This window comes from Peromyscus eremicus, chromosome 4 (genome assembly GCF_949786415.1).
Source record: "Peromyscus eremicus chromosome 4, PerEre_H2_v1, whole genome shotgun sequence".
Taxonomy (NCBI): domain Eukaryota; kingdom Metazoa; phylum Chordata; class Mammalia; order Rodentia; family Cricetidae; genus Peromyscus; species Peromyscus eremicus.
Window position 1 is genome coordinate 54082180 of NC_081419.1, and position 27346 is coordinate 54109525.

A 27346-nucleotide genomic window follows, 5' to 3' on the forward strand; every position below is an offset into this window, starting at 1 on the left:
GAGCGGCGGGCATAGACTTTGTTTTCAGTAGTTCTTGATGGGCAGCACTGCCCGACCTCTGCATCTTAAACGTTGGTGCTACCATGCTCTGTGACAGCGTTTAAGCACACTTCTTAATCCCAGCACTTGGATCTAATTACAGCATTTGTATCTCTGTAAGTTCAAGGCCAGCCTGGTCTACATAGTGAGTTCCAAACCAATATGGCTGTAGTGTGAGACCCTTGTCTCAAAAAATAAAATGTGGATAGAATGAGTAGAGAACAGTGGAGCCACTTCCAGCTTAAGGGGATAAAGTCAAATACAGATTCTTAGAGCGGAGCCAAAATTAACCTTCAGTTTCTGGATACACTTCCGCACCAGAAGACAATCCAGCTTCCTCCTGACAGCAAGCATTTACTGAGAGTGGTGTCTTGGCTCCCATTGCCTCTGCGCATGCTCGCTCTTGAAGCAGTTGAAGTGAAATCTGGTGGGTGGCAGCAGGTAGAATTTACAGTTCTCCTCAGGAATTTAACACCCCCCTGAAAAAGAGCTCTGAATTCTTTACTATTTTATGATGTGCTTATGCCAGAACGTACAAACATGTATGCTATAGATATTATCTCATGTATGTCTTATTTTATGAAGAAAGGAAATTTGACCTAGTCAGGTTTCATATGTTTTATTAGAAGTCACTGCACTCATTTTATAAAGGTATCTGGACTTATAAATATGAAGCCTCCTTTAGTATTTTGGAAACTGGCAATACTTTTAGGAATCCCTGACCAAATTATGATACCTTTATACCAAAATTTGAAATTATCTCCTTGTAATTTTTTAAAAACTGTTATACTTTTAATGAGATCACAAAATGGCAGGTATGGTAGTTTTGATGTAATCTTTCATTTGAATATGAAGCTAAGCACTGTGTGTTTATTGATTTTGTCTGTGTGCCTGGGCATGTGTGTGCGCAAGGCTGTGTAGTATACTTGAAACTGCTCATCAGCAGTCGGGACATCTTGGTTTCTTCTTTGCTATTTGGTAGCCATCTGACCTTGGACAAATGTTTTAGCCTCATCCATTCTTGTGTCTGTCTGAAAGGAGTCAGTGCAAGTCTTGCTCCTGTGACAGTGCTGTTGATTCTGTGAGATACAAACAGGCCAGTTTTCAGAGCACAGTGGCCTGTATGTACAGTGTGAGGTGGTGGGCTCTTGTCCCCGTGTGCATAAGATCACCTGCCTCTGGCTCTTCAGACCTGCCAGTGACTCTGGAAAATCAATTGAATTATCTTATTTTCAGTATTTAGATGAATAAATAAAATGCTTACAAAAATAAGAATCTTATTTATCCTTTTATTGGGTAAAATGAATTGTATTTTATGCTTTTATAAGAATTAAATACTTGTTTAAAAGCAAGTAATAGCAAAATGTCTTACTGCACATTTTAAGCTTTTAAGGAGTTTTGGGACTTTATAGATTTTTATTGATAAATGGCACTGTGAAGACAAATGGTTAAAAAGTTGATGGCATTTTTTTGTGGCTAAGGCAGTAGGAGTGCTGTGAGTTTGGAGGCAGTCTGGGCTACGTAGCAATATTCTGTCTCAAAAAAATGTTTACAGCATTTTTCAAAATATCTGCTCTAAAAACAGCCCATGGTAGAACTTTAGCTGCCCTAAACTCCTGTGTAGGAAACAATAACCCTGTTTGGGCTTCAGACCCTTTTCTAGTTTTTGTCATCACAAAGTTATATGAGTGCAGGCTGATGTCTTGTCCGCAGTCTTGGAATTAGTGCTGGTACTCAGCTCCTACATGTTTCCATACACTTTCCTAGTTAGGCATCTGCAGTCTGCAAATCCAAATGCTTCTAGATCTGAAACTTGGTGTTGGTAAGTTGTTGCTGAAAAACATTTGAATTTCAGAGCATTTTAGGTTTCAGATTTACAGGTGAAGGATGCTCAACCACCACCTGCTGCCTTCACTTTGTGTTCTGCCTTGTTTTCCCTTTCTTCCTGAAACTCTTAGTTTGTTCCTATATAGACAACACTGGGGCAGGCTTATTCTTTAGATGTATATTCTTCTTTTTTTTTTTTTTGAGACAGGGTTTCTCTGTGTAGCTTTGAGCCTTTCCTGGATCTCGCTCTGTAGACCAGGCTGGCCTCAAACCACAGAGATCCGCCTGCCTCTGCCTCCCGAGTGCTGGGATTAAAGGCGTGCGCCACCGTCGCCTGGCAGTATATTCTTTTTTTAAACACCCTCTTTTTATTTTTTATTTTTATTTTTTTTATGTGCATCAGTGTTTTGCCTGTGTGTATGTCTGTGTGAGGGTGTCACATTCCCTGGAACTGGCTTTACAGACAGTTGTGAGCTGCCATGTGGGTGCTGGGAATTGAACCCGGGTCCTCTGGAAGAACAGCCTGTGCTCTTAACTGATGAGCCATCTCCCCAGCTCTTGGATATATATTCTTAACCATCGAAATTTCATTGCTGTTTGCATTACTGTAACCCTGAAAGAACTTAGAACTCTGACTGGGTGTTTGTGGGTTTTTCTATTGAAAATAATTTTGAGGAGGAGTTCAGAAGAAATGGCTCGTAGAGTTGTCATTGAAGACATTGCAGATGTGTTTTAGAAGTTTTTTGGCATATAAAAATTTCCACCAGTGCTTTCCTCATTTTAAATGTGTACAAGAAGTTAGTGATGTGTCTGAGTGGTAGAGCGTTTACCCAGCAGGTAGGTGTGTGGCCACAGCCTGGATCTCAGCATTGTAAGGGGGGAGGGGGTTAGAGAAAAAAGACTGTGCAAGAACCCAGTAAAATATTACAAAATGTGCAGTTCTTAAAACACACATTTAGTGTTAAAAAGTTCTACTTTGTAAAATAGTCCATTTGAGGACTGGGGTTTCTTTTAAGTTATCCTCACAGGTTATTGCCAGGCAGCAAGTATATTGTATTGCTAAGATTAAAGGTTTGAGTGTGAATGTATTGATTTTATATGTAGATTTCTCCAAATATTTTTATAAACCACTAATGTTTTGTCTTTATGAAGTTATATAAAAAGTTGAGGTTCTTTTCTTTCCATGTATCTTTAGGAGCTAAGTGTTGAAGTCTTACAAAGTAGTAGTCGGCTCCTGCTGTGTGACTCTTTATTTAACTGATCCCCTCTCTTCCTTTCAAACAGAGATGTGCTCCAGCATCTATCCGCCTCATGGACAACCAGCAGTTTCATTTTGGTGAGTAAGGAGTGGCAGTTTCAGAATGTGCTCAGTTAACCTCCAGAGTTTTCAGAGAATGAAGATTGTCATTGTGCTGTCTGTTCTTCATGGAGCGCTTGGTCTAGTCAGGACTCACAGTCTTATAAAAGAGAGCGCAGTGGTGGTGGAGGGCTGTGGAGAGCACAGGGTGCCTGGGTTGCTGGGGAAACTAGGCTTCATTCACAGAGTTTCCCCAAGACAGAGGAGGAAAGTTTGGAAAGGCTTCTGGAAGAGGTGGCACTTGCTCTGAATCTTCAAGGGAAATGAAGTCTTTCTTCAGCCTTCTATCTGACCTAATTTGTTTCTTTGTTGACAAAGCTGGACGTGTGAAAGCACAGTAGCATGTTGTAGAGTACTCCAGATGTTTTCGTGGATATTATCCCGACTGCAGTGGTCTTTCTTTGTGGAGGGGCATCAGTCATCTTTGCCTTAGAAGCTCTTTCTGGCAGGGTTGCGCAGGGTGAGTGAGGAGGGGCTGGGCTGGAGATGAGCTGCAGGTGGTGAACGATGGGAGCACATTTGGAGCACCTTGAGTCCAGTGGCAGCAGTGGGTAACGGGAAGTTTTCAGGACAGCCATGAGCTACCCGCAGGTGGCAAGCTAAAGGGAAGGTTGAGAACATCTCCAGACATGGACTGGTTAATTGGCAGTGGGGTTTTGGAGAACATTCATTATAATGGGTAGTTGGGGTGCTGCTGGGATATTTGGGTGGGGAATAGTAAGCAGCGATACCTAAAAATACTTTTCTAAAATGTTAAACTTTTCAGTTTTGGGTTTTTTGTTTTGTTTTGTTTTTTTTTGTTACTCTGTCTTTCATATGCTGAAATTTACTTTGGGATTTAGTTTTAAGAATTTAAATACCTCAGAAACAGTTCCTGAAATTATTGTAGTAGCAAATGCCAAGGCTAAGATAGTCAGACTTTTGGTTATGTGCCTTAGGGCAGCTTAGATTTTAATAGGGGAAAACAATTACATTATATAGCAAACTAAGTAAGCATGCCAGGTTCTTAACAGATCAAGGATTAGTTTTTAAATTCAGTTCTTCTAAGTCACTGTTGTAATTTCTTAAAATGTTACTTTCAAAATACTATTGATAAAGGTTTCAGATAAATGTGTACCTTAAATTATGAAATAAACAAGCCTCCATGCTTTAACTGTGTCTAATCACTTCAGAAATACATTGTTAACAAATCCCTTTAGATGAATTAGTATTATAGCATCATGAAATTGATGCTATATGCTAACTGATGATAATCATACTTTCTGATTAAAAGATTTAGAAATTAATTTACTATAAAAATAAGGCACACTAACCAAAATGTATTTGATATATAATAGTTTTGATGGGCAACAGTAACTTGATGAAAAAAAGATACTGATGTCTTCAAGTTATTACTAATGGTCAACTCACTTCAAGTCAGTATCACTTTTATAATAGTTGATTTAATTCAGTATCGTGGATGAATGTGGCTGATTCCCACCATTGCAATGGGAATGATGCCCATCAGAGTCAGTGGATTAAGGTGATCATGTGTCCTTAAGGATTATTCATACAGAATTAGTAACATTTGGAGTTTTCATGCATTGTTTAAAGATAAGTGAATTTGAAGATTTTTGTATAAAGCATAATTTAAATCTTTTATAAGAACTCAAGGCATGTGCAGGACTTTGGTGGTACTGGGGATAAAAAGCTAGGTTTCAGGCATGCTAGGGAAGCATTCTACCACTGAGTGATATCCCCCCCCCCCCTTGTTACTTTTTGAGGTAGGATGCCTAGCCTGGCCTTGAACTCGGTCTTAGTCCAGGTGGACCTTGAACTTTCAATTCTCCTGCCTCATCCTCTTGAATATCTGGGATTACAACCCTGAGCCCCTGAGCTCAACACGTTTATGAGTTTAATTTCAGTTGTTAATGTAGGATGAGTCCTATTTGGTAAAAAGAAATGAGCATTATGATGATGTGCTATTTCCAAGTTTACAGATGCTTAAATTATCTTCTAAGGCATTGTTATGCTGGAGTAATGTCTCTCACATCTTATAGGAAAGAAAACGCTTCTAGACAAATGCAGTTTTGATCCAGGGGCTCAGAAACATCACTGAGTTAGTTGGTCTCTCTCCACCCCACAGTTCATGTTCTTTGTTCGCTCCCTTGCTTATCTCTCAGTTCTCACTGTCACAGCTGTAGCATGGGTATCTCTCAGTCTCAAGTAAGACCTGTCTTCCTTAGTCTTTCCTTCAAGGTCAGAAAAAGTGTAGTGAGTGAGTATATATTCAAATTCTCTAGAACAAAAGGCTGGCAATGATTGTCTTAGGAGCAGCTACTTTGCTGTTTGCATTTCTTTAGAAGGAAGATCTTATACTTCAGAGTCCTCAACCCTAAAAGACTAGAAAAAAACCTTTATTTGAAGACAGTTTTAGGTTTACTAAGTACTTGAAGACTCTTTTTGAAAATTCTGCATAAACAGGATGGCATATTTTTTGAATTGTGCTCATAGCACTAAGGCCAGATGTGGGACTTAACTATAACCATCCCAGTGCTGAGAAGTTGCTCCTCTTTGAAAACGATGAGAAAACAGTAGAAGGTTCTCACTCAATTAAGCGTAATCTGCAGGCAGCAATGTTAATTTAACAGACTCTGAAAATGTGTGATTTTGGCAATTTTAACTCCCTGAGTGTGATTAAGGAAGCAATTGCTAGTTTTATGCTAAGAATTCTGGATGAGTTAAGAATTAATTAAGAAACAACCTTAAACTTCACATGGGCTCCATATTTGGTTGTAGTTCTGTGTGGTTTCTACATAATTAAAAAAATGAAAGCAAAACCAGCCATCACTGGGTGTTCTTAATAAAATAAAAATTAATGAGGTGGTTTTATTGTGTGTAAACGATACCATTGAGAGATAACTGAAATTATGTATAGTATTAGTTACATGTACTAATTTGGCCTAAAAAACAAACAATGACTTTTATAAGTAAGACACTGTCACCTTTGAAAGAATGTAGAAGTGAAAGATCTTAATATACACATCCATATAAATTACAACTGTAAAAACTTGCTTTCCTTAGAATACTAAATTAAAGCCATCTTTTGATCTCAAAAACACGTAATTTGCTATTAATTTAAACTGTAAACCTTTTTTCTCTTCCTAGGTCATGCTCTTAAACCTCAGGTCTCCTCTATTTTTACATCATTTTTGGATGGATTGAAAAAGTTTTATATTACAAAGGTAAGACTAAAAAAAAAGTCTAAAATTGTACATGTACAGGACATGAGTTTTCTTCTTGCCTTTTCCCTATACACACCTCTCAAGGCTTTTTTTCCATGGGGTGTTGTGTTCTTATGTTGGAGCAGGTATGTTAACAACTGAACTGTGCAGTCAGTTTCAAAAGCTTTTGTCTCTGGTTCTAAAGTCTAAAAACAATCTTGCATTGAACACTCTCATGCTGGCGACATTTCCTATAGTTTGAAAAAAATTTTTTTTACAGTTATATTCAGAAGTGAAATGAAGTTCATTTATTCATTTAACCTTTGATTCCTGAGAACTTTGAAAGAAGGTTGTACTACCGAGTATCACCATGGCAACAGTGTGTGTCAGAGTGTGTACCACTTGGCAATAATGTGTCATTTTGTTGTTGTAGCCGGAAGGCTTTGTCATTATTTTGCTTAATTAGGTAATGTTTCTTGAAACTCTAGAGAGATTGAACCAATCTTTTGAACCAATTGAACCAATCCCTGTCTTTTCTAGGTGTAGTTAATGTGGTTGTTGTGCTAGGGAGGGTTACTTGTTTCACTGTCCTTCAGCACACACCCTTTTGAGGAATGGAATTACGAGGTGCCCTTTGGCATGGATTTTGTAAATACCTTTTTCCAGTCAAGTGCCTCCCTTTTTAATAGGGTTTTTCTTTTTGGTGCCATGGATTTAAATTTATGTCTGTTCTTATGACTATTTAATCACTTCAAAGCTGAGAAAACCCTTTCTCTTCTAGTATATTTAGGGACATTTCCCTCCCCAACCCCCATCATTTTCTTGTGTTGTCCAGTTTTTTGTAGGTCTCACTCCCTAAGCTTTGGTCTTGCATTAAGCTGTGTCATTTCCCTTCCCTGTTGTAATCGACAGCTAAAGGGTTTTGGGTTGTTGTGTTTGTTTGATTTCCATCTAGATGCTCTTCACCTCCTCCCCCTGTGCTGACCCTTATGTCAGCACTAGTGACTGTGACAAATGTCCGCGTCTTTTTACACCGATGCCCAAGGCACCTTACTGCGGACAGTCCTGCCTGAGAGTAGACACTGCTCATTCTTTGTAAGAGTTTCTGTTTGTTTTTGAAAAGTTCAAAGGATGTGATCTAGTTTTACCTCTTACTATTTAGAATTTTCTGTTACCACCATCACATGTTCATTATTCTAGAAAAATTTTAGAGGCTTGTCCTTTTCAAATGATCAGAGATTTTTATTATAATTGGAATATGCTAGTGTATGTATTAATTTGGACAAATATTGGCAAATTTGAAATAATTTTCACATCTATGTTAACTTTTTTCCCTAGTGAATTTATATATTTCTTTTTAAAATTAGTCTTTGTTCTTTATGCTCATAGGATCTTTTTTGTTAATATCATGTAATGTGTCATGGTTGATTTGTGGGGATGTTGTTAGCTCCAAACAGATACTTTATTATTTTGTAATTTGTGTGTTTTTTTAAATTACAGTTAAAATTCGGTCAGGTTACCTATTATATTACTTTATCAGTTGGTGATTATAATACTACAGTATACTTTGAAATACGATGTATTTCGTATGCCTAAGTTCCTTGTGCTTGTTCTCAAAGTGCTGGGCATCAAGCCCAGGACCTCATGCAGGCCAGGCAAGCACTCACCTCTGAGCTGTACTCCTGGAAGGGTCAGTGCATGCATCAGGTGTTTGTTAATTGACATGTAAAGCTTCAAAGCTCACTGTTTAACAGGCTGCTGTAATTGAGGCCAAATCAGAAGGAAAAGAGCAAAATGTATTTCAGTTTACTATTTTATAGGCTAAGGCTTCCCTGTAATAATAAAATTTTATTTTATATTTTGTAGTTTAAAGGATTTGATCCAAATCAACTAAGCGTAGCCACGTTACTGTTCGAGGGGGACCGTGAGAAGGTTCTTCAGCATGAAAAACAAGTATATGACATTGCTGCAAAATTTGGGTATGGCTTTGAGTTTATAACAAAGAGGAAGCATGCTGAAGTTGGGCTGGCTTTATACAGACTGTATGTCAGCAGTTCTAATTTAGATAGTCTATTAAATTCATTGTGATTTATGAAAGGAAGCTTAAAATACTGTTTTTATCCCCAAAATTTGTAGAAAGAGTGATCTGTTGCTTGACCTAATTTTACACATACATACAATGTGTGTGTTATATAATGTTAAATATTTTGCTTTTACTAGATTTTTGCATGAATGACAAGTTTGATGTGTTATTTGTTGTGTAAGAATGAAACAAAATTGTCAAGTTACTAGTTCATGTATAAAGCATCCTGCTAGTGTATTTTAAAAAGGAAATTATGTTTAGTCTGTGGTATTTGATAAATTATCTGTACTCCACCCCCTGTCACTTACTGTTTTATGTTGATATGAAGAAACAGAAAACACTTTGCATCTATAACCAACTGAATAATGATGGGTGGTTTCTGTCTGCTTGATGGATTAGAAGACGGATGGGTGAGAGCTCCAGTGGGTATGCCATTTGTCAGGGCTGTTTCCCCTCACTTCTCAGGTGCAGAAGCCCCCAGTCTTTCCATACTAGTCTTTCCCATTTGTCCCGGGCTCACAGCATACTTAACATTAAGCTTATCCTGAACTCTATTAACATTTATCTCCCTTTTTTTCTTTTTGTTTGGAGAAACTCACTTAAGTTGGAGATAAATGCTTTACGTGCCCACCTTGTGCATGTGCTAACTTAGCTCCTTATTTCTGATTGTTTGAGATTAGTATTAAATACTTCTTCTTAGAGTAAAAACTGTCTAATTATAGACTCAGTTCTTACTTTATTTTAGTATTGTCTTTGAGCACTGAAAATAAGTCCCTCTTTTATTTTTGGTCTATTCTGAAATTACAAGCAGAATTTTAATTTCCTGAATAGAAGATGACACAATCTTTTCTCTATCTTCCATGTTTTTTTTTTTTTTTTTAAACTACTGAAGTTCTAAGTTAGATAAGTTAAGTGGATTTCAAATCTCTCGTTCCTTTGTGAGCTTTTGAATTGTACATATTTTCTTCTCCAAAAGAAATATTGTGTTCCTTTGTTTTCTAGTTTCTAAGTTATATGGAATACAAATATAATTTGCTTAAAAGACTTTTTTTCCCCTCTCTTTAAAAAAGCATATTAATCAGAAAGGAGATTTAAGTAAAATTTTTTTTCTGTATCTGCTCTAGCTTGAAATATTAGAAACTGAAGCTTTAAAAATTTTTTATTTACATATTTTCACTTGATCTTAGCAAAAAACCCTGAGAATTGATCCTTATGGATTTAAATATTGAATTGGGGTTTCTAAAATTTCAGAAGTACTTAGATGGAAATGCAGAGGACATTTTGCCATAATGTCTGAGTTACTGGATATGTGGTTAATTTTGCTTAGTTCTGCCTTCTCTCCCGCTCCCCAGCACGTACACTCCCACAGCTTTGTGGAAATAACACTTTTCATTGCAGTTCAGAGTGAAGCTAGAAGATGAATAGTAGCTACTAATGTGCCACATTTGCTGTGGTAATGCAGGAGGCTAATGATGATAAATGACTGGTCTTTCCACCTCACACTCAGTTTACCCTGTCTCTTCTTAGGTGTTTTAGGTGTTACTTCGTTTCTTAGGGCACACTCCATGTAGATGTTTGATTAAAAAACTTGTTCAATGAGTTAATGACACTCAGTAGGATGTTTTTTTTTCCCCCTGATTTTTTTTTTCCTGCTCTATTCTCCCTAGTTACTATTTTATTTGAGAAATTGTATTTTAACCTGTAGGGCTTCATCAGAGTCATTTTATCTGATCTACCAACTGTCATGTTACTAATGCTAGTTTTGTTTTCTCACAAGAACCTCCATTTGCAACTTAAATGGGCTGGAGAGTTGACCCAGTGGTCAACTGACGACCTGAGTTCAATTCCCAGCAACTACATGGTGGCTCACAACTTAAAAATAAAAGTAAATCATCTCTGAGATATGCAGTCCAACCTTCTTGAGATAATGTTGGATAACTGTAGTAATTTTGCTTACTTTAAATACATATGTATTATATATATTATATATCCATTAAAATGAAAATGAGATCAGTTTAAAGCAAAGAGGAAAGGACTTGACTAGGATTAGAGACTTGTTTTCTTTTTGCTGGATTTGCTCCTTGCTTAAAATTAAGTTCTTCTAGTACTTTTGTCTGACTTCCCTCATTAAATACACAAATCTGTGTTTTGAACAATCCAGATTACTAGGGAAATGACTTGGGGCTATTTTTATTTTATTTTATTTTATTTTATCCTAGAAATACATTGTCTTTTGGCTTTCTGACTTCCCTGTTTTCAGTGGATATGAGTTCTTGTTCCAGTTGCTGAAGACTGGGGCTGTTTCTTGTTTGAACGCCACCCCACCAGCTCTGAGTCCTCAGTCACTTCTCTTTGTGCACCACAGTGGGAGGAAGGCCGCACCACATTTCTTCCTGCTAAAGTTTGTGTGTGTGGTGGAGCTTGTTTTTAACTAGGGCATTGTTAATCTGCCCTTTATTTCCTTTCTTTTTTGTCCTGTGATCTTATTGCCTCATTAACTAAAATGGACCGTTTTTAGTGGAGTGATCCCATCATGTGAAATGTTTGTGTGTGTTATTGTACTCATTTTGCCCCCCTTTACCCCGACTCCAGCACTGTTGAACATGCTTCAACACCCATGACCCAGTGGACATAATGGCCAAATGCTAAGTAATCATTCTTTGATTGTTTATCCATGTTTGCTAGTAAAGTACTTTTACTTCTTTAAGAGCTGAATAAACATCACCTGTCAGTAGTCATGACAGATGCTTTGACATTTTCCATAGAACTTAAGGCAATACCTTATCATCATTTTACACTATTCTTAAGTTGTTCGATATAATTCAGCATGAGAGTGATTAGTTTGGCCAAATGGGCCTTTTATATGAAATCAGAGTCTGGCTCTCCTCTCCATTAAGCTACCTACTCCTTCTTTAAATATGTTTAAGAACCTTGTGGATTGATGTTTGAAAATTGTGAGAATAACAAGAAGTAGATGATGGATGTTCTACTTAGAAATAAAGCAATTTGAGTCTCTCTCTCCATATATATATATATATATATATATATATATATAGTGGCTACAAAATTGACAGTCTTAGAAACATTTCATTTCTGAGTTTTGTGATTGTGTGTATAATTTGATTTTGGCTAAATTGACAGTTCTGAAAACAAAAATAAGTGTTTCCAAAAGCTAAATATGCAAGAAAACTTAGGAGTATGAAAAGTAAGTCCAAATTGTCCTTTATTCTTTCAGGGTTCATGAATATAGGATGAATGTTGAGTTACAGGTTTTTTTTATTGTTGTTCTTTGCTTCAGATTTTTTATTTTATTATTTTTTAATTTTTATTTATTTGTGTATGTATACATGTGTGTATGTATACATGTGTCAGTTTGTCTGGAGCTAGAGTTACAGATGATTATCAGCCATCCAGTGTGGGTGCTGGCAATCAAACTTGGTCCTCACCGAGGGCAGCAGACTCTCTTACCTGCTGAGCCATTTCTCCAGCCCCTTCAGAGTTTTTTTTCAAAAACTATATTTCTGTGGGGCTTGTCCACTGCATCCCAGTGTGGAATGGATCCCTTACCACCAGAGAGTAGCAAAGGATTGAAAGGAAAATGGCTTGTCTTGGGACAGGAAAAGTAGACTTCATCTCACCCAGTGAAGCAGATAGGCTTGTACCCACCATATACACTTGGCACTCTATCTCAGTGTTCCCAGCTGGGGTATCTTGCAGCATCCTCCAGCTTCACATACTATCCTTTCTACTACCAGCTCCTGTGAGAACTGTCAGTTCCTAGCTTTGTAGTGTTTCTTCTTGTTTAGCTGCAGAACCTGACTTTGTTTTGTGTCTGCTTAAGCCAGGAGCCCATCTGCATCCCCTTAAGTTTGGTGGTTCTGGAACTTTATTTGGCTCCCTGTCTCAATCTCACATCCAACCCAGAACTAACTTCCTGCTTTGAGTGATTTGACCTGAGTTGTATCTTGCTGGATCGTTACCATTGTGTTTATAAAATGATGTCCTTCATTTTGCCCTAGTCTTAAGTGAATTCCAGGACATCTAGGGTTCTGTTACATAGAGGAACCCTGTCTCAAAAAAACCAAAAGAAACAAAAGAGTGTTTTCAGATTTGTTATTCAAGCTTGTTGTTTTAATAACTCTGATATATTAATGATTTGTGAAATTAAGATAAAAATGAGTATAACTTGTTAATCTGTTGAGCAGTTATTTTGAGATGTTATTAGTTTGGCTTTTTTATATTTATTTCTTCAGTTAAAATATGTTGACAGTTTCTTCTTTCTTTATAGTGGTCTGGCAGCTGGAGAGGATAATGGACAGAGGGGTTATTTGCTGACTTATGTCATTGCATACATGCGTGTAAGTTGTCTTTCTGACACTAATTACTTTTCTATTGCCATGATAAAACACCATGATCAAGGAAGGCATCTCATAAAAGAAACGTTGAATGTGGGGCTCACAGTTGCAGAGGATTACAGTCCATGATCGTCATGGCAGGGAACATGGCGGCAGGCAGGCAGGCAGGCACGCACGCACTGGAGCAGCAGCTGAGAGCTTACCTCTTTATCCACAAGTAGGAGGTAGCGCCTCACCTCCTCCAACAAGACCATACCTCCTAATACTTCCCAAATAGTCCTATGACCTGGGGACCAAGCGTCAAATATATGAACCTGTGGGACCAATCTCATTTAAACCACCACATTGACTTAGGTTATAAATAATAGTTTTTCTTGCTTAGAATGAATAAAATTGCTTTATTTTCCTAATTATTAAACTACTGTAACTTAGCACATTGTTTTACTTGAAAGCCTGGATTTACTATGACTTTTTAGAAGCCCCTTTAAAACTTTTGTATGTGTTTTTGAGGAACTTATGGATGATTTAATATCTTTCTGCCTTTTCAAAAATGGAGCCAACCTCTGGCTAAACCTGAGTGTGGCTTTCTTAACATTACTTGAATTGGAGTCAAGCTGTCCTATGTAACAACAGTCTTCACTTGGTTTTTAATTAATCTTAAAGATTTATAATCTTTATCCTTTCTTTAAAAATTGGTACTTGATTCCAAGTAGTCATGGGTTCAGAAGTGATGATAACTATAAAAAGCCAGAAGCTGTGTGTGTGAACACGGCAGACTTTCTTACCTGCACTCTGCTTCGGAGGGCTTCATTGCCCTTATGTTCTTCACGTCTGTAAGTTACTGCTAGAAAACCAGCCTTTTGAATTTTCAGTTTTTAATTCGTTCATTTAGTTTTGTTTTCCTGTTTTCACTCTTACAGACTCTGACTGTTTTCTGGCTGAAGTTACTTTTATTTACTTACTTATTTATTTTAAAGTTTAACTGTTAGTGATTTTAATGATCTTATCTAAAAAGATGTATTGGCTGCCTTACTGAAAATTTGACTTTCCCAAGTGATAATTTTTTTAATTTTCCAGTTGGAAATTGTTTTGAGGGAAACAGTTATAAAAACATACATAATTTTTTTATTGTTCTCAAAAGGCATGCAGTATTCTCATTTCGGGATAATTCAGTCCTAGTTAAGGTCTGTTTTGTATTGTAGTGAATAGTCAGTTATCTTACCTCCAGGGATTCTTACTGAGAAAGGAGACTGACTGTTCCTGTGTTAGGAACCCTGACCAGGAGGTGTGCAAATAGATCACGCAAGGAGTACATGACAGGGTCACCTGTGTAGACTGTCACTATCTCAGGATCTTCCTGGAGGAAATAGTTATATAATTAGATGTGTTCTCTGAGTATATTAAGGGATATATATTGATAGGTGTTTTTCCCACAACACTGAATTCAGAATTCTAGAAAATTAATGCAACTGTAATAAGTATAGCATGATGTACTTTGGGCGAAATATTCTGTTTTTAAGGTTCCAGTTAATTTTGAGGCCTATACAAAAGCAAGTTTTAGGGATCTTTCTCCCTGGATTTATTTGCTTTACCTTTACATTTCCCCCTTACATTTATTTATTTTGTGTTTGAATATGTACATGTGTGTAGGTGCATATGTCACAGCATGTCTGAAGGACAGTCTGCAAGAGTCAGCTCTCATCTTCTACCTTGTAGGTCCTGTGGTGCCTTGCCATTCCTATTTGCTTCAGTCTTGAAAACCTTTCTCTAGTGCACACTGCCACCGTCACAGGAATGATTCCTAGACAAGGGATAGCACCAACCAACACACATTTTAGTTCAGTAGATTTGGAGGCGTGTCCTCCCAACACTTAGTGAAATTGAAGTGATTGTTTTTACTTCTTTCTTTCTTTCTTTCTTTCTTTCTTTCTTTCTTTCTTTCTTTCTTTCTTTCTCTCTCTCTCTCTCTCTCTCTCTCTCTCTCTCTCTCTCTCTCTTTCTTTCTTTCTCTCTCTCTCTCTCTTTCTTTCCCTCCCTCCCTCCCTCCTTCCCTCCCTCCTTCCCTCCTTCCTTCCTTCCTTCCTTCCTTCCTTCCTTCCTTCCTTCCTTCCTTCCTTCCTTCCTTCCCTCCCTCCCTCCCTCCCTTTCTTTCTGTTTGGTTGGTTTGGTTTTTCGAGACAGGGTTTCTCTGTGTAGTCCTGGCTGTTTGAGACCTCGCTCTGTAGACCAGGCTGGCCTTGAACTCAGATCACCTGCCTCTGCAGTGAGTGCTAGGATTAAAGGTGTGCACCACTATACCTAGCTATATTTTCAAATGTGTTTCTAAATGAAAGTCGATGTGAAAAAAGGTGCCCCAGCACACACTGTCCTACCTCCTGTTCCTTTCACCGTGATGCTCAATTTGAGATTTGCTGTTTCAGCATTGTGTCCACTAAACATCTGCTCTCTAATCCACATGTTCATAACCTCTTCCTGGAGAGAGGCTTCAGTAACTGGAGAAATATTTGAGTTCCTTCTCTGTGTCAGATGCTTTGGAGAGCAGCACAGACAAGGCCCCATCCTCAGGCTCTGGAGAACAGCACACACAAGGCTCCTGTCCTCAGAGAAGTCATGCCACTCTTGGGAACTTCCCAGTGTTCTTTTTGTGTTTTGAAAAAAAAATTTTTTTTATTAAGAAAATTTTTCCATTCATTTTACACACCAATCAAAGATCCCCCTCTTCCCTCCTCCTGCTACCTGAGCCGCCTCCTCCCAACCCACCCCTCACCACCCCCCCTCCAAGAAGGCAAGGCCTCCCATGAGGAGGCACATCCAGTCCAAACTTCTCCAGCTGCCTTAAGGCTGTACAAGGTGTCCCATCATAGGTAGTGGGGGATGGATTCTGATCCTACCGCCAGGGGGCCCCCAAGCAGATTAAGCTGCACAACTGTCTCCCCTTGCAGAAAGCCCAGCCCAGTCCCATGCCGGCTCCACAGCCATTCATCCAACTTTCATGAGTTCCCACTAGTTTGGTTTGGTCATCTCTGCAGGTTTCCCCATTATGATCTTGATGCACTTGCTCATAGAATCCCTCTTCTCTCTCCCCGATGGACTCCTGGAGCTCGGCCTGGTGTTTGGCTGTGGATCTCTGCATCTGCTTCCATCAGTAGCTGGAGAAAAGCTCTGTGATGACAGTTAGGATATTCACCGATCTGATCTCTGGGGCAAGCCAGTTCAGTTCAGGCACCCTCTCCACTATTGCTAGTAGTCCACGCTGGATTCCTGGGAACTTCCCTAGCACCCAGTTTCTCTCTATCCCCATGATGTCTTCCTCTGTCATGGTATCTGTTTCATGGCTTTCCCACTCCATCCCTGTTCCAGCTCGAACATCCTGTTTCCTTATGTTCTCATTCTCTATCCCTTACCCTCCATTGCCCACCCCTCATCCCCAGCTTACTCATGGAGATCTCATCTATTTCCCCTTCCCAGGGTAATCCGCTCGTCCCTCTTTGGGTCCTCCTTGTTAGCTAGCTTCTCTGGAGCTATGGGTTATAGTCTGGTTGTCCTTTGCTTTACATCTAGTATCCACTTACGAGTGAGTACATGCCATGTTTGTCTTCTGAGTCTGGGTGACCTCACCATTCCCAGTGTTCTTATGAGACAAACAGCAGGTTAGGTTAGACCAGAAGTGCACTACTACAACTTGCAGAAGTTCTGGTGGTTTATCAGTTAGTGCATCTGTTGAATTTCATGATGTTTGTGTGTCTTCACAGGATTTGGGTTTGGAATACTATGTAGTAGGAGAATCTTTTGAGACTTCTGCTCCTTGGGACAGGTAAAACCTAATAAAAAGACTTACTCTGATATACTTTATAATTGATGCATGTATGTGAATATGTAATTTATCCGTGTGTAGATATGGAAAGTTTAAATTTTTATAAGAAACGTTGAGATAAGGAAGGTTTAAATTAGTATCACGATCTGAATACCATTGCTTTCAACCTTCACCCCACCCCTTTTCCGGAGTAAGGTCACAATTTGCTTGGAACCCAACAAACAAATATATTGAAGTTAACATTTTGAAGACCCTTAGTGAACAAACACAAGATGCTACTTTGTAGTGTGACTTGGCTTAGGTGATTTATTATGCTTAATGTTCGTTTGAAAGCCTTCCTCCCCCACCCTAAATATCATTTAGCTTTGGGGTGTGTGTGTGTGTGTGTGTGTGTGTAGATTTAACAAGATCACTTGCATTTAAATAATTTCTGAAAGAAATCCAGTTTAAGATATTAAGCATAATTTCTATTTTTATATTTAAGCAAAATTTTGGTACTAAATCACATGATAGAAAATATCCTGGATAGGATGTGTGGAAGTATTTATTTGAGTTTCTCTACCGGAAACACACATATTTATATCCATGCACACTCACACAGTGCAGGGAATCAGTAGTAAAAACTGTGAAGTAATTTTATAAACATGGACTTTTGTATTAACTTTCAATACATTCTTAAGAAAATTGTCAGTGTATTTTATTTTCTTTGAACATGCCTATATTTCACCTTTTTTTTTTTTTCTTTGTTTTTGGTTTTTGGTTTTTCAAGACAGGGTTTCTCGGTGTAGTTTTGGTGCCTGTCCTGGATCTCACTCTGTAGACCAGGCTGGCCTCGAACTCACAGAGATCCGCCTGGCTCTGCCTCCAAAGTGCTGGGATTAAAGGTGTGCACCACCACCGCCCATTGCTCACCTTTCCTTTATAAAACATAAGAACTCTTCTCAATCATGAAGTATAGACTACAGCAGACCTTTCTGAACCCACTATTTAGGCATTAAATATTTAACATCTTGTTCTCCTCATATCTTATTTTTTCCTCTAGAAAGCATCTGTGTTTTCTACATTGTCTTAATCTAATGTAGACTTTGACTTTTGGTGTACTGGTAGTCAGATTCCAAGAATTGTTTGAGATGCGCCTACTCTATAGGATCACTCTGTTATTCTGTCCCCCCAAAAAGTGCACTTTTTTTTTTTCTTCAAACAACCTGTATGATTCTGGCTGTCCTTGAACCTGCCATGTAGCTCAGTCAGAGAATTTGTGATCTTTTTGCCACAGCCTCTGCTATTTGGATTAAATTGACGTACCACCACACCCCTTCTTTTTTACAGTTTTTTAAAGTGCATTTTAACAAGGGGACTAAATCTTAGAGAGAATTGCCAGCTGATCACCATTGATCCTCTGGAGCAGTAGTTTGGCAGGCAGCTCATGTCAGCTCTCTCAGTGATGACTTCAGACCATCGTACCACCCCTTACTGATGGCTTAGTGTGGATTGCTGTAGACTAGCTGGCTTACATGTTTTAAACTGAGACCTTTTTCCCCTCACCTTGAAGTGTGGTATCAGAGGGCTTTGGGTGTCTGGGGTTGCTGGTGAATGCCCTCTTGGTTTAGAGGTGAAGACCACCTTCTCCTGTGTCCTCATGTGGCTGAAAGTAAGCAGGGCCAAGGCCCTGACTCCCAATATCACATGGTGTGAAAGGGAAGATTTCAGTTTGCATTCTGAGGTGGGCTCAAACCTTTAGTCCTTTGTCACTGGGAAAATGAATTAGTATAAGTTAACACTTTAGCATTACAAATTTCCTTGTTACCTGCTAATGGGAGGCCAGTTAAATAAATATGTAAATATATGAACTGATGAAAAAAATAACATAAGAAATTTAATGTTGCATTCAACTATCTTTTCTAGGGTTATAGATCTGTGTAGAAATGTAAAAGAGAGGATAAGAAGGGAATGCAAAGAAAAGGGTGTTCAGTTTGCACCTCTTTCTACATGCAGGTGAGTTTCCACAGTTGTTTATAGACTCATTCTGGAAAGTACTGCTTTCAACTTTACTGTTGGATAGGTAGATGTGTGTGTATGTGCTGTATGTGAATGTGGGCACACATGCCACAGTGTGCTCATGGAAGTCAGAGGACTTTGTACAGTCCGTTCTCTCCTTCCACTCTGGGGTGTGGGTATTGAACTCAAGTAGTCAGGCTTGCATAGTGCATACCTTTACCCACGGGGTCGCCCTGCTCCCAAAGTATTGTTTTTAAACAGTTGTGAAATACAGTTCTCCAGCTGAGAAGTAGGTTTGGCCTATTCCATGTGGCCAGCTTCTCTGAACATCTCACTACCCTGTCATGACTGTGTCTCAGTCCTTCACCCCTGAGGCAAGGGCCACTGGCTCATGAGTGAGCTTTCTGCCCTCTCAGGACCTCATGGCCGTGAAGAGCAAGTGTGGGAGCTCCTGGACAAAGGAAGCCTCTCTTGCTCCCTGGAGCTACAAACTAGAGGTGGAGGCCCAGAACTGTGAACTATAGAAGCAGTCCGTACCCATGTCTTCCTGTGTGTGTGTCTCTTTTCATTATTGATTAAATGCATGGGAACTCAACAAAGAACAGGAGTCAGAGACTCAAGTGATAATTAACCTGTTGCTTTCCAGTAGATGTTTCTTTGGTAATAGAAATATTCTGTGTTTTTATTGTGAAGTTTGGTAGCCACAGCCACACTGGTTAGGAAGTAATTGAAATGTGTGAAATTAAAAAAAGTTATTTTAAGTTTAAAAAAAGCCACCTGTACTCAGTGTCTTCCATATTGGACAGTGATTGGTTAACTGATCTTAACCTTTTTATTAAATAACAACTTCAAAGGATGCTTTTCAGAGAAGGGGCCCTTTGCATTTAGTCTTACAGTGTTCAATTTATATGTAAACACTAGGTTAAATGTGTCAAGACACAGATGAACATTTGACTCTCTAGAAAGGTATTAAGGTGATTTCAAATGGAGAATACGTGGCGTGGCGTTCAGAATTGATCGGAGGAGAGAGCCGTAAAGAAGGGTTCCCCAGTCGCCATTCTGCATTGTGTAACTGCCTCCCATTCTTGCTGTGTTTGTGCATCTGTGTCTCTGGGGGGGATGACCCCTCAAGAACATATCTTCAGTACTAGAGATACAAACTACTTAGAATGGAAAATGAATAAAATGTAGGTAACTTGGAAGCAGTGTGGCGGACCTGAGGAACAAATGTACTTCAGCACCGGGTGCTTCCTGTGTAGCCTGTCTCTGGCTTCCAGTGCTTTGACCTCGTGATGGTACTGAGGCACACCAATCTTCCTGTCACTCTCAGTACAGCATGCAGTAGTTACACAGGACGGCTGAGTTTGTACTGTGGAACAGGCTTGCATCTTGATGAGTTTTCCCAACTGTTGGCTGCTTTGGGTGCACTGAGCATGGCGGAGGTCTGCTAAGCTATGATGGTTGATAGCTAGATATATCCCAGTGCACAGCATTTTACCTCACAATGAGATTTTTTTACACACCTCTCTCATGAAGTTCAGGGTTGTCTGTATTTCTTTTGCAATGCTTGTTTCTCTGACTTATCTTCCTTGATCTCAACCTGGGAAGTGTACCTGAGGTTGTGTTCCACCCCAGGAATTGGCCTGCCTGCTGTCTTGTCACCATGACAATGTTTAGACAACTTTAAAAGATTCGGTAGAAGACAGAATGTATCTGAAGAATGGAGGCACTGTTCTGCTCTTCAGCAGTAGTTTAATCTTTTCACATTCTGTTGAAATATTGAGTTAGGCCAAGTTTGGTTAGATCTGTTAGGCCCATCATATTTGCTATAGACTTGAGTAGTGTTCTTATATACAAATGTCACACGTGTAATATATTGATCCTGAGTTTGTTGAAAGGTGGCTGTCTTAGGTGGGGTTTCCACTGCTGTGACAAACAAAAGCACTTGGGGAGGAACAGGGTTATTTTAGCTTACAACTCTCAGGTCACACTTTATCCCTGGGGAGGACAGGTCAGGAACTGAGGCAGGAGTGCTCTCACTGGCTTGCTGAGCCTGCTTGCTTCTAGCACCTAGGACCACCGCCAGCCCAGGGTGACACCACCCACAGTGGCTTAACCTCCCACGCAGTCAGCAGTCAAGAAAATGTATGATAGGCCAATTTGTGGGGACATTTTGAGGTTTGCTCTTACCAAATGACTAGAGTCACGTTGACATAAAACTAGCCAGCACAGTGGCAGTGTTCTATTGAAGTTTGGTTACATAGTCTGTGTAGTGATGTTAATGATTCTCTCATGAGTAGTGTATACTCTTAATTGCTATAAGCACACTTTACTTCTCCTTCAGTTTTTTTTTTTTTTAACTTGGTTATTCCTGATCACAGCACCTCATAGTTAAAATAGTTCTCCAATTGTCTTAAACTTGTAAATCTGGAACTTAAAATGTAAATGTTCAAGTGATCTTTTTTATGAGTGTGAATTAACACTAGACGAAAAACACAGCTGGCAAATTGACATAGCATTGTTAAACAGTTCATTTCTTCCATTCTGAGGCACCTAACATTTGGCCTAAAAGACCATTACAGTTTTAGATTAGATTCTGTTTGAACTGTGTAGTAAAAAGTATTTGCTGCTTCTGTTAGATTGAGTCCTTTGTCGTATCTCCATAGCTTGCATTTGGAGATTTGATTGTGATTGTCCGAACTCTCTTTACATGCTTCCTAACTGCATATTGAAAACCTAGATATTTATTACATAGATGATTTAAGAACCTAACATTCTCAATATCTTTTGTATCTACACATATAACATACACATGAAGTCATAGATAGTATTTTAAGGTCATGCCACTGCATTTGAGCTCATCATTTTATTTGTTTTTCAAGTCCTTTCTAATTATTGTGAGCTTCGTGAAGAAGCTGTATTTAAGTCTGATCCTACTTGGTGTTTGAATATTTCTCCCACTTCTGAACTATGCTTCTTTCTGTTAACTTTGAGAAGTTTGGAAGATTTGTAATTCATCACCATATTCCATCAAGTCAGTTTGAGAAGTGTCCCCCCACCATACACACACACACAAGGTTTCTCTGTATAATAGCCCTGACTGTCCTAGAACTCGCTCTGTAGACCAGGCTGGCTTTGAACTCAGAGATCCGCCTGCCTCTGCCTCCCAGGTGCTGGGATTAAAGGCCTGCGCCACCACCGCCTGGCTATTATTTGTTTTAACATCTGAGTAAGATGGATGTTTTGTTCATTTCAGGTCAATTAGAAAATCATCTGTATTTGCTTTAAAATTTTTTTAACTTTGCATGGATAATAATCTAGACTTATAAAAAGTTGTAAAATAGTATAGTTATGTTAGTTTTTTTCTTTATGCTATGATAAAATACTCTAATAAAAGCAACTTAAGAATGGAGATTTTTGTTTGAGATACAGTCCTTCATGGGGAGTAAGTCAAGGCGGCAGGGGCCGCCAGCTGGTCATGTGACACACACAATTGGGAAACAAGATAAATGCATGCTGCTGCTCAGTTCCAACTTTCCACTTGGTCCAGGACCTCTGCCCAGGGAATGGTCCTGTCTGAATTAAGATCAATTTTCCTGTATCAGCTGACATAATCACAGTCATCCCCCACAGGCTTACATACAGGCACAGCTCCTAGATTCCTCTAGACTCTGTCAAGTTGACAATTAGCAGTGGCCATTACATTTTCATATACCACCTCACTCACTTTTCCCACTATCAATATCTTACGTCATTACATAGTATGATTATTAAAATGTAAAAGCCGGTATTTACTACTATTGATTGACCTACTATTCTGCTTTTTAAGCTGCATAAGCTGTTGATATTACTTATCTATCTCCATATTCATCCAGTGTCTCTATCTAGTACAACAAAAATAGTAGAATTATACTAATTGGGTTTCAAGACATGTGACCTTTTAAATGTCGTTAAACAGAGCATCAAATTGTCAACATTCCTCACTCCTGTTCTTGTATTCTACAAAGTGTCCTGTATTGACTGTAGAGAGCTTGTGAGTTTTCTAGCACATTTAAACTATTTTTTCCTCCACTTCAATGATTTACTTTTTTCTGCCTAGAATTTCTTGATCCACAAGAACCCAATCAAATGACAGCACATGGTATTGTTTTCAGAGCATTTATGTATTTGCAGAGGTGATAGCTTGTTTGTGTTTTATCATCAATATAGTTTTTTTTTAAATAATGAAAATTAATTTAAGTACTTGGTATTTGCATGTTCTCATGTAGTTCACATTTCTGCTCTAAACAGTAATGAACCAATGAAGGAACAAATTCCTTGTTGCTAATGTTGCCTTCATGGGTGGTAGATACTTTGTGTAATATGTCTGTTTACTGTGGCAATCCAAAATGTATCCACGTGTATAGACTTGAGCAATAGTGATACTGTGCTTCAAATACTGTTCTCTATTACCTACCTGAAGAATTAATTGTACAGAAGTTGAGTGGAACAGAGGAAAAGTTAAGTTACTTACATTGTCAAGAAGAGGACCTTCTAAGTCAGGTTTTTGTTAGGTTATTTTTGACTGTGTATGTTAAAGCAGTTTATGCCAATACTTACTGACTACATTTTAAATGTTTAAATGCTGCTTAAAATAAGGTTCTGTTATTTCTAGATAACTTAAATAAACTCGCCGAGAATGGTGGGTTGTTTTTTTTTTTTTCACAAAGTACTGAATTTTATAAACATTTTTGCTTTATTTCCCTACAGTTTTAAACATAAAACAGAATAGCTGAGCTGAGCCATGTATTTGTAATCTTGACTAACCTCACATTTAGATGAAAGCAAAATCCCCTGTTTCCCACTGCATTCAAAGTTCACCTGTTTTGGCAACAGCTGCAAGGAGAGCCAGTGGGCCCTTTTCCCTGGGAGCGGGAGGTTGGATGGAGGATGAGGTTGCGGCTCGGGTGGATTGCGCAGTGATCTTGTCTTTGACATTTCTGGATGTTAAATCTTTTTTCACTGAACTTAAAGCCCTGTGGGGACTTTGTCCGTTTGTCTTTTAGGGTGACGCAGACGTACGATGCAGGTGCATGTATCTACTTCTATTTTGCCTTTAACTACAGGGGAATTAGTGACCCACTGACTGTGTTTGAGCAAACTGAGGTAATTTTGCATAAAGCTTTTATATTCCTTTATTAATTTAAATAAATTTTAGTGCCAATTTAAGGACTTCAGTTTGAGTCATCTTAGTCACACATGGTTTGCCTGGCTGCTAGCCCATTGAAATGAAATGTATGTGAAGTCCACTGACTTACTTACCAAATTGTCAGTCTGAAATTAATGTTGGGTATTCCTGAAGCCTGTGTCTCTTTGGTTGTTACTTTCAGTGTGTTATAGCCAATTAAGTAACAACAGGAACCTTCATGACTGTAGGGGGTCTTTGATGTCCCTTTGACAGTTCATGCATTTCCAGGTGGTAGCTGTTGTTGAGGTCAGCAGCCCTCATGTTCTTGGTCTACGTCGTCGTAATATGTTCCCATGCTTGTGAATTTTTATATAATATGACTGTGTATAAGGTCCTTGGGATTCATTTGCTAGCAGTTTCAATTACATTCCTGAAGTAACCTTAAGCTGCTGGGTTTTATAGACTCAGGTGTTGACTGCTATATTCCTTCTTAAGAAGCAACATAGATTTCCTCCACTAAACTAGAAGAATCCATAGTAGATGTATCTTTTAGACACACAGGTGCCCTAGTTTTTTAAGTTAATTATGTGCCTGCCAATGATATCTATCATCTTCAGAAGTTTAAGTATATTCTTTATGGTTTTGTTTTTTTTGTGTGTGTGTGTGTGTACGTGTGTACACAGGTACATGTATACAATGCCACACAAATGGAGGTTAGAGGATAACCTGGGGGAGTTGGCTGTTTCTCTCCACCATACAGGTCTCAGGGATAAGACTCAGGTGGTCGGGCTGGGCAGCAAATACCCTTATGCATTGAGGAATCTCACCTGCCCAGAGGTTTGAGTATATCTGTATCTCTTTGGCTTGACTATGAAAATTACTTGCTTAGCTGGGCATGGTAGTACACACCTGTATTTTCAAGCATAGGGGAGGTAGAGGCAGGAGGACTGCAGCAAGCTTGGGGGGAAGGTCAGCCTGGTTTGCACAGTGAGTTCCAGGCCAGCCAGGGTTACATAACTTCATCTCAACACAAAACAAACAAAACGTCCTTGGAGTCTACACATTGAAATTATTTCTATTTTCTCAGCTCTGTTGCTCGCTTAATTCCTGATCTCATGGAGCTGTTTTATTTGAAGTGATGTATCAGAAATGTTAAGCTCTTGAGCAGAGGCTAGTATATTTATGATTATGAGAAGCACCAACTCCCAAGTCCTGATGGTGCCTGCAAAGTCCTTTGCAATAGGTGTGGTCCATATGTTCCACCTGGGCAGTCTCCTACCTCAGCCACCATTGGTAGGTTTATAGACATGAGCATGTCTGAGAAGCTCAAGGCGCAGGAGGTATTCACCTTGTGGCTGTTAAATATTAGCAAATCATTAAGAATAGAAAATGTAATTAAATATATGCATGAAAAGCCATAATGAAACCCATCATTTTGTATACTAACTTAAAAATTTTTTCAATTAAAAGAAAAAAAAAGTTAAAAGCAGGCCAGGGCTTAAGTAGGGAAGAAAGGAAACAGAAAGATCCAAGGCAGCCCAGGTTCCATCACCCTTCACTGTACATGCTGTCTATATTTGGTTATATGTTTATCTTTCAACCCAGGTGCATGCCATAAGAATAGTTAGGACTTAGCATGTGAGGAGGTTAAACAAGGGGACAAAATGGAAACTTGGGGTTCTTTTTTCCTTCCTGCCTTTCGTCCTCCTTCCCTCTGATCCTCCATTTCCTCTTAGATATGTGTGTAGAACTACAAATAATTTATCCCATGTGATTGAACTAAGAGATGTTCTCCATAAGAGTGCTTCTGGCTGTGTAGTAGAAATAAATGAAAGAGTTCAAGCAAATTGTTTGGTACCTTTCTGGGCATCTGGGGAGAAGTCAGTAAATGTTAGCCGTTCCAAAATGAAATTCAAGTAGCAGCAACATTTTGTGTTGTTTCCATTTACAGGCGGCTGCTAGAGATGAAATCCTTGCCAATGGAGGGAGCCTGTCACATCACCATGGAGGTATTTTTAAAGGGGGTGGTATAGAGTTTCTAATATTCCTGCTTTTAAATATATTTGGTTTGTGAAATCCCAGGGAGAGTCATCACATGAGTAATTTGAGAGTACTTGAGATTCCGGAAACATTTTTATGCTCTTAGAATAATTGTGATCAAGGTAGGTAGATTGTGTTATAGCCAACAGAGTGCTTGGTTTGATAAGCCTGCCTTGGTATGGAGCCTATCAACTTTCCTAATTCTCAGAGACCTCATGTTACTAGAGAGCAGATTATCTTACCTGGGAGGTATTGGACCATAACAGCCAAAGCTTTAAAGAAAGGAAAGAAAAACAAAACCTGTATAATCTTTTCCAGCCACTGTTGGAGTACAGATGATCAACAGTTGTACATATTGAAAGGTATTTGTTCCTGCCCAAACTCAGCAAATTAATTGACAGGAATTTTAATAAGCTTAGGAAAAGTAGTAGAATGCAGTTGTAAGATACAGTCTTGTACAAGTTAAACAACATTCTGTTATTAAGATTGTAGTTTTTGTAGATTATGCACAGGTTCTCTATAACAGAAATTAGTTATGATATATTTCTGTAATTTTATGCTTAGAAAAAATAGAAGTGTAGAGATTTTTTAAAAAATTAGGGAGTTGCATGAGGATAAATAATCACCTAAAAATTAAACTCCTAGCCTGTCTTGGACTCTCCATGTGCCTCTTGTCCTTTTTGACTTCCCTTAGAACTATATTATCTAAAATGCAGTCTGTTTGTGTTCAAATCATTTGCATTTGCTTGCTGGAAAGTTGGGTACAGGAGGAAAATGACTTTTTTCTGTGTGTTGCTGTATACTAGGACCAAGATCTACCTGATGTACCCTGCCTCTGTGTGTGTAGAGAGATATTGGAAGAATTTTGGTGGAGAAGGGATGTACTGTAGAGTGCCTGTTTCAACAAAACATTCTTACAGGCAGGCTGGCAAAGATCGATGATGCAGATTAATGAGATGCAAGATAATTCAGACACTGCTACGTCAGTTTTATCTTTAATATCTTTTTTTCCCTTAACCCTCACAAATAAGTTGAATAGGTTGTCTAGTGAACATTAGAGTGGATAAATTCATCCTTTGTCTTTTTTTCCTGAATATATTCTTTCCTTTAGAAGTTTTTTTTCCTCTCTTTTGTGTGTGTGTTTGCTTGTGTGTGTGCACGCATGTGTGAGTATGTGTGTTTGCTTACATGTGTGTGAGTGCACATGTGTGCTCATGGATGTGGATGCCTGAGGCTGGGTGGGAATCTTCCTTAATGGATACCTCATTCACTGAGGCAGGGTCTCTCAGGGATGCTAGTGGATGTTAGAATGACAACTGAAGAAAGGAGAAAATGGGCACTGGCAATGTTTCGGGAGGAATTGAAAGCTGAGGTATGCCTCTGGGCTTTACACCTTCTTTAAATCAGGGACTGTAAGATGTGTGCTATGGGAAATCTGAAAGAGGGAACAGAGTGAGGATGGC

General features: G+C 38.8%; 1 protein-coding gene across 1 annotated transcript in view; it reads left to right on the forward strand.

The window, feature by feature from the left end:
• The window catches only part of Agps (alkylglycerone phosphate synthase), a 103680-nt gene that overhangs the window by 61176 nt on the left and 15158 nt on the right, over window positions 1-27346 (forward strand). The window contains exons 12-19 of the mRNA XM_059260742.1: window positions 3151-3202; window positions 6371-6447; window positions 8293-8405; window positions 12798-12867; window positions 16617-16678; window positions 18584-18673; window positions 23722-23821; window positions 25795-25852. Coding sequence (XP_059116725.1) covers window positions 3151-3202; window positions 6371-6447; window positions 8293-8405; window positions 12798-12867; window positions 16617-16678; window positions 18584-18673; window positions 23722-23821; window positions 25795-25852 — 622 coding nt within the window. The remainder of the gene's footprint in view (window positions 1-3150; window positions 3203-6370; window positions 6448-8292; window positions 8406-12797; window positions 12868-16616; window positions 16679-18583; window positions 18674-23721; window positions 23822-25794; window positions 25853-27346) is intronic.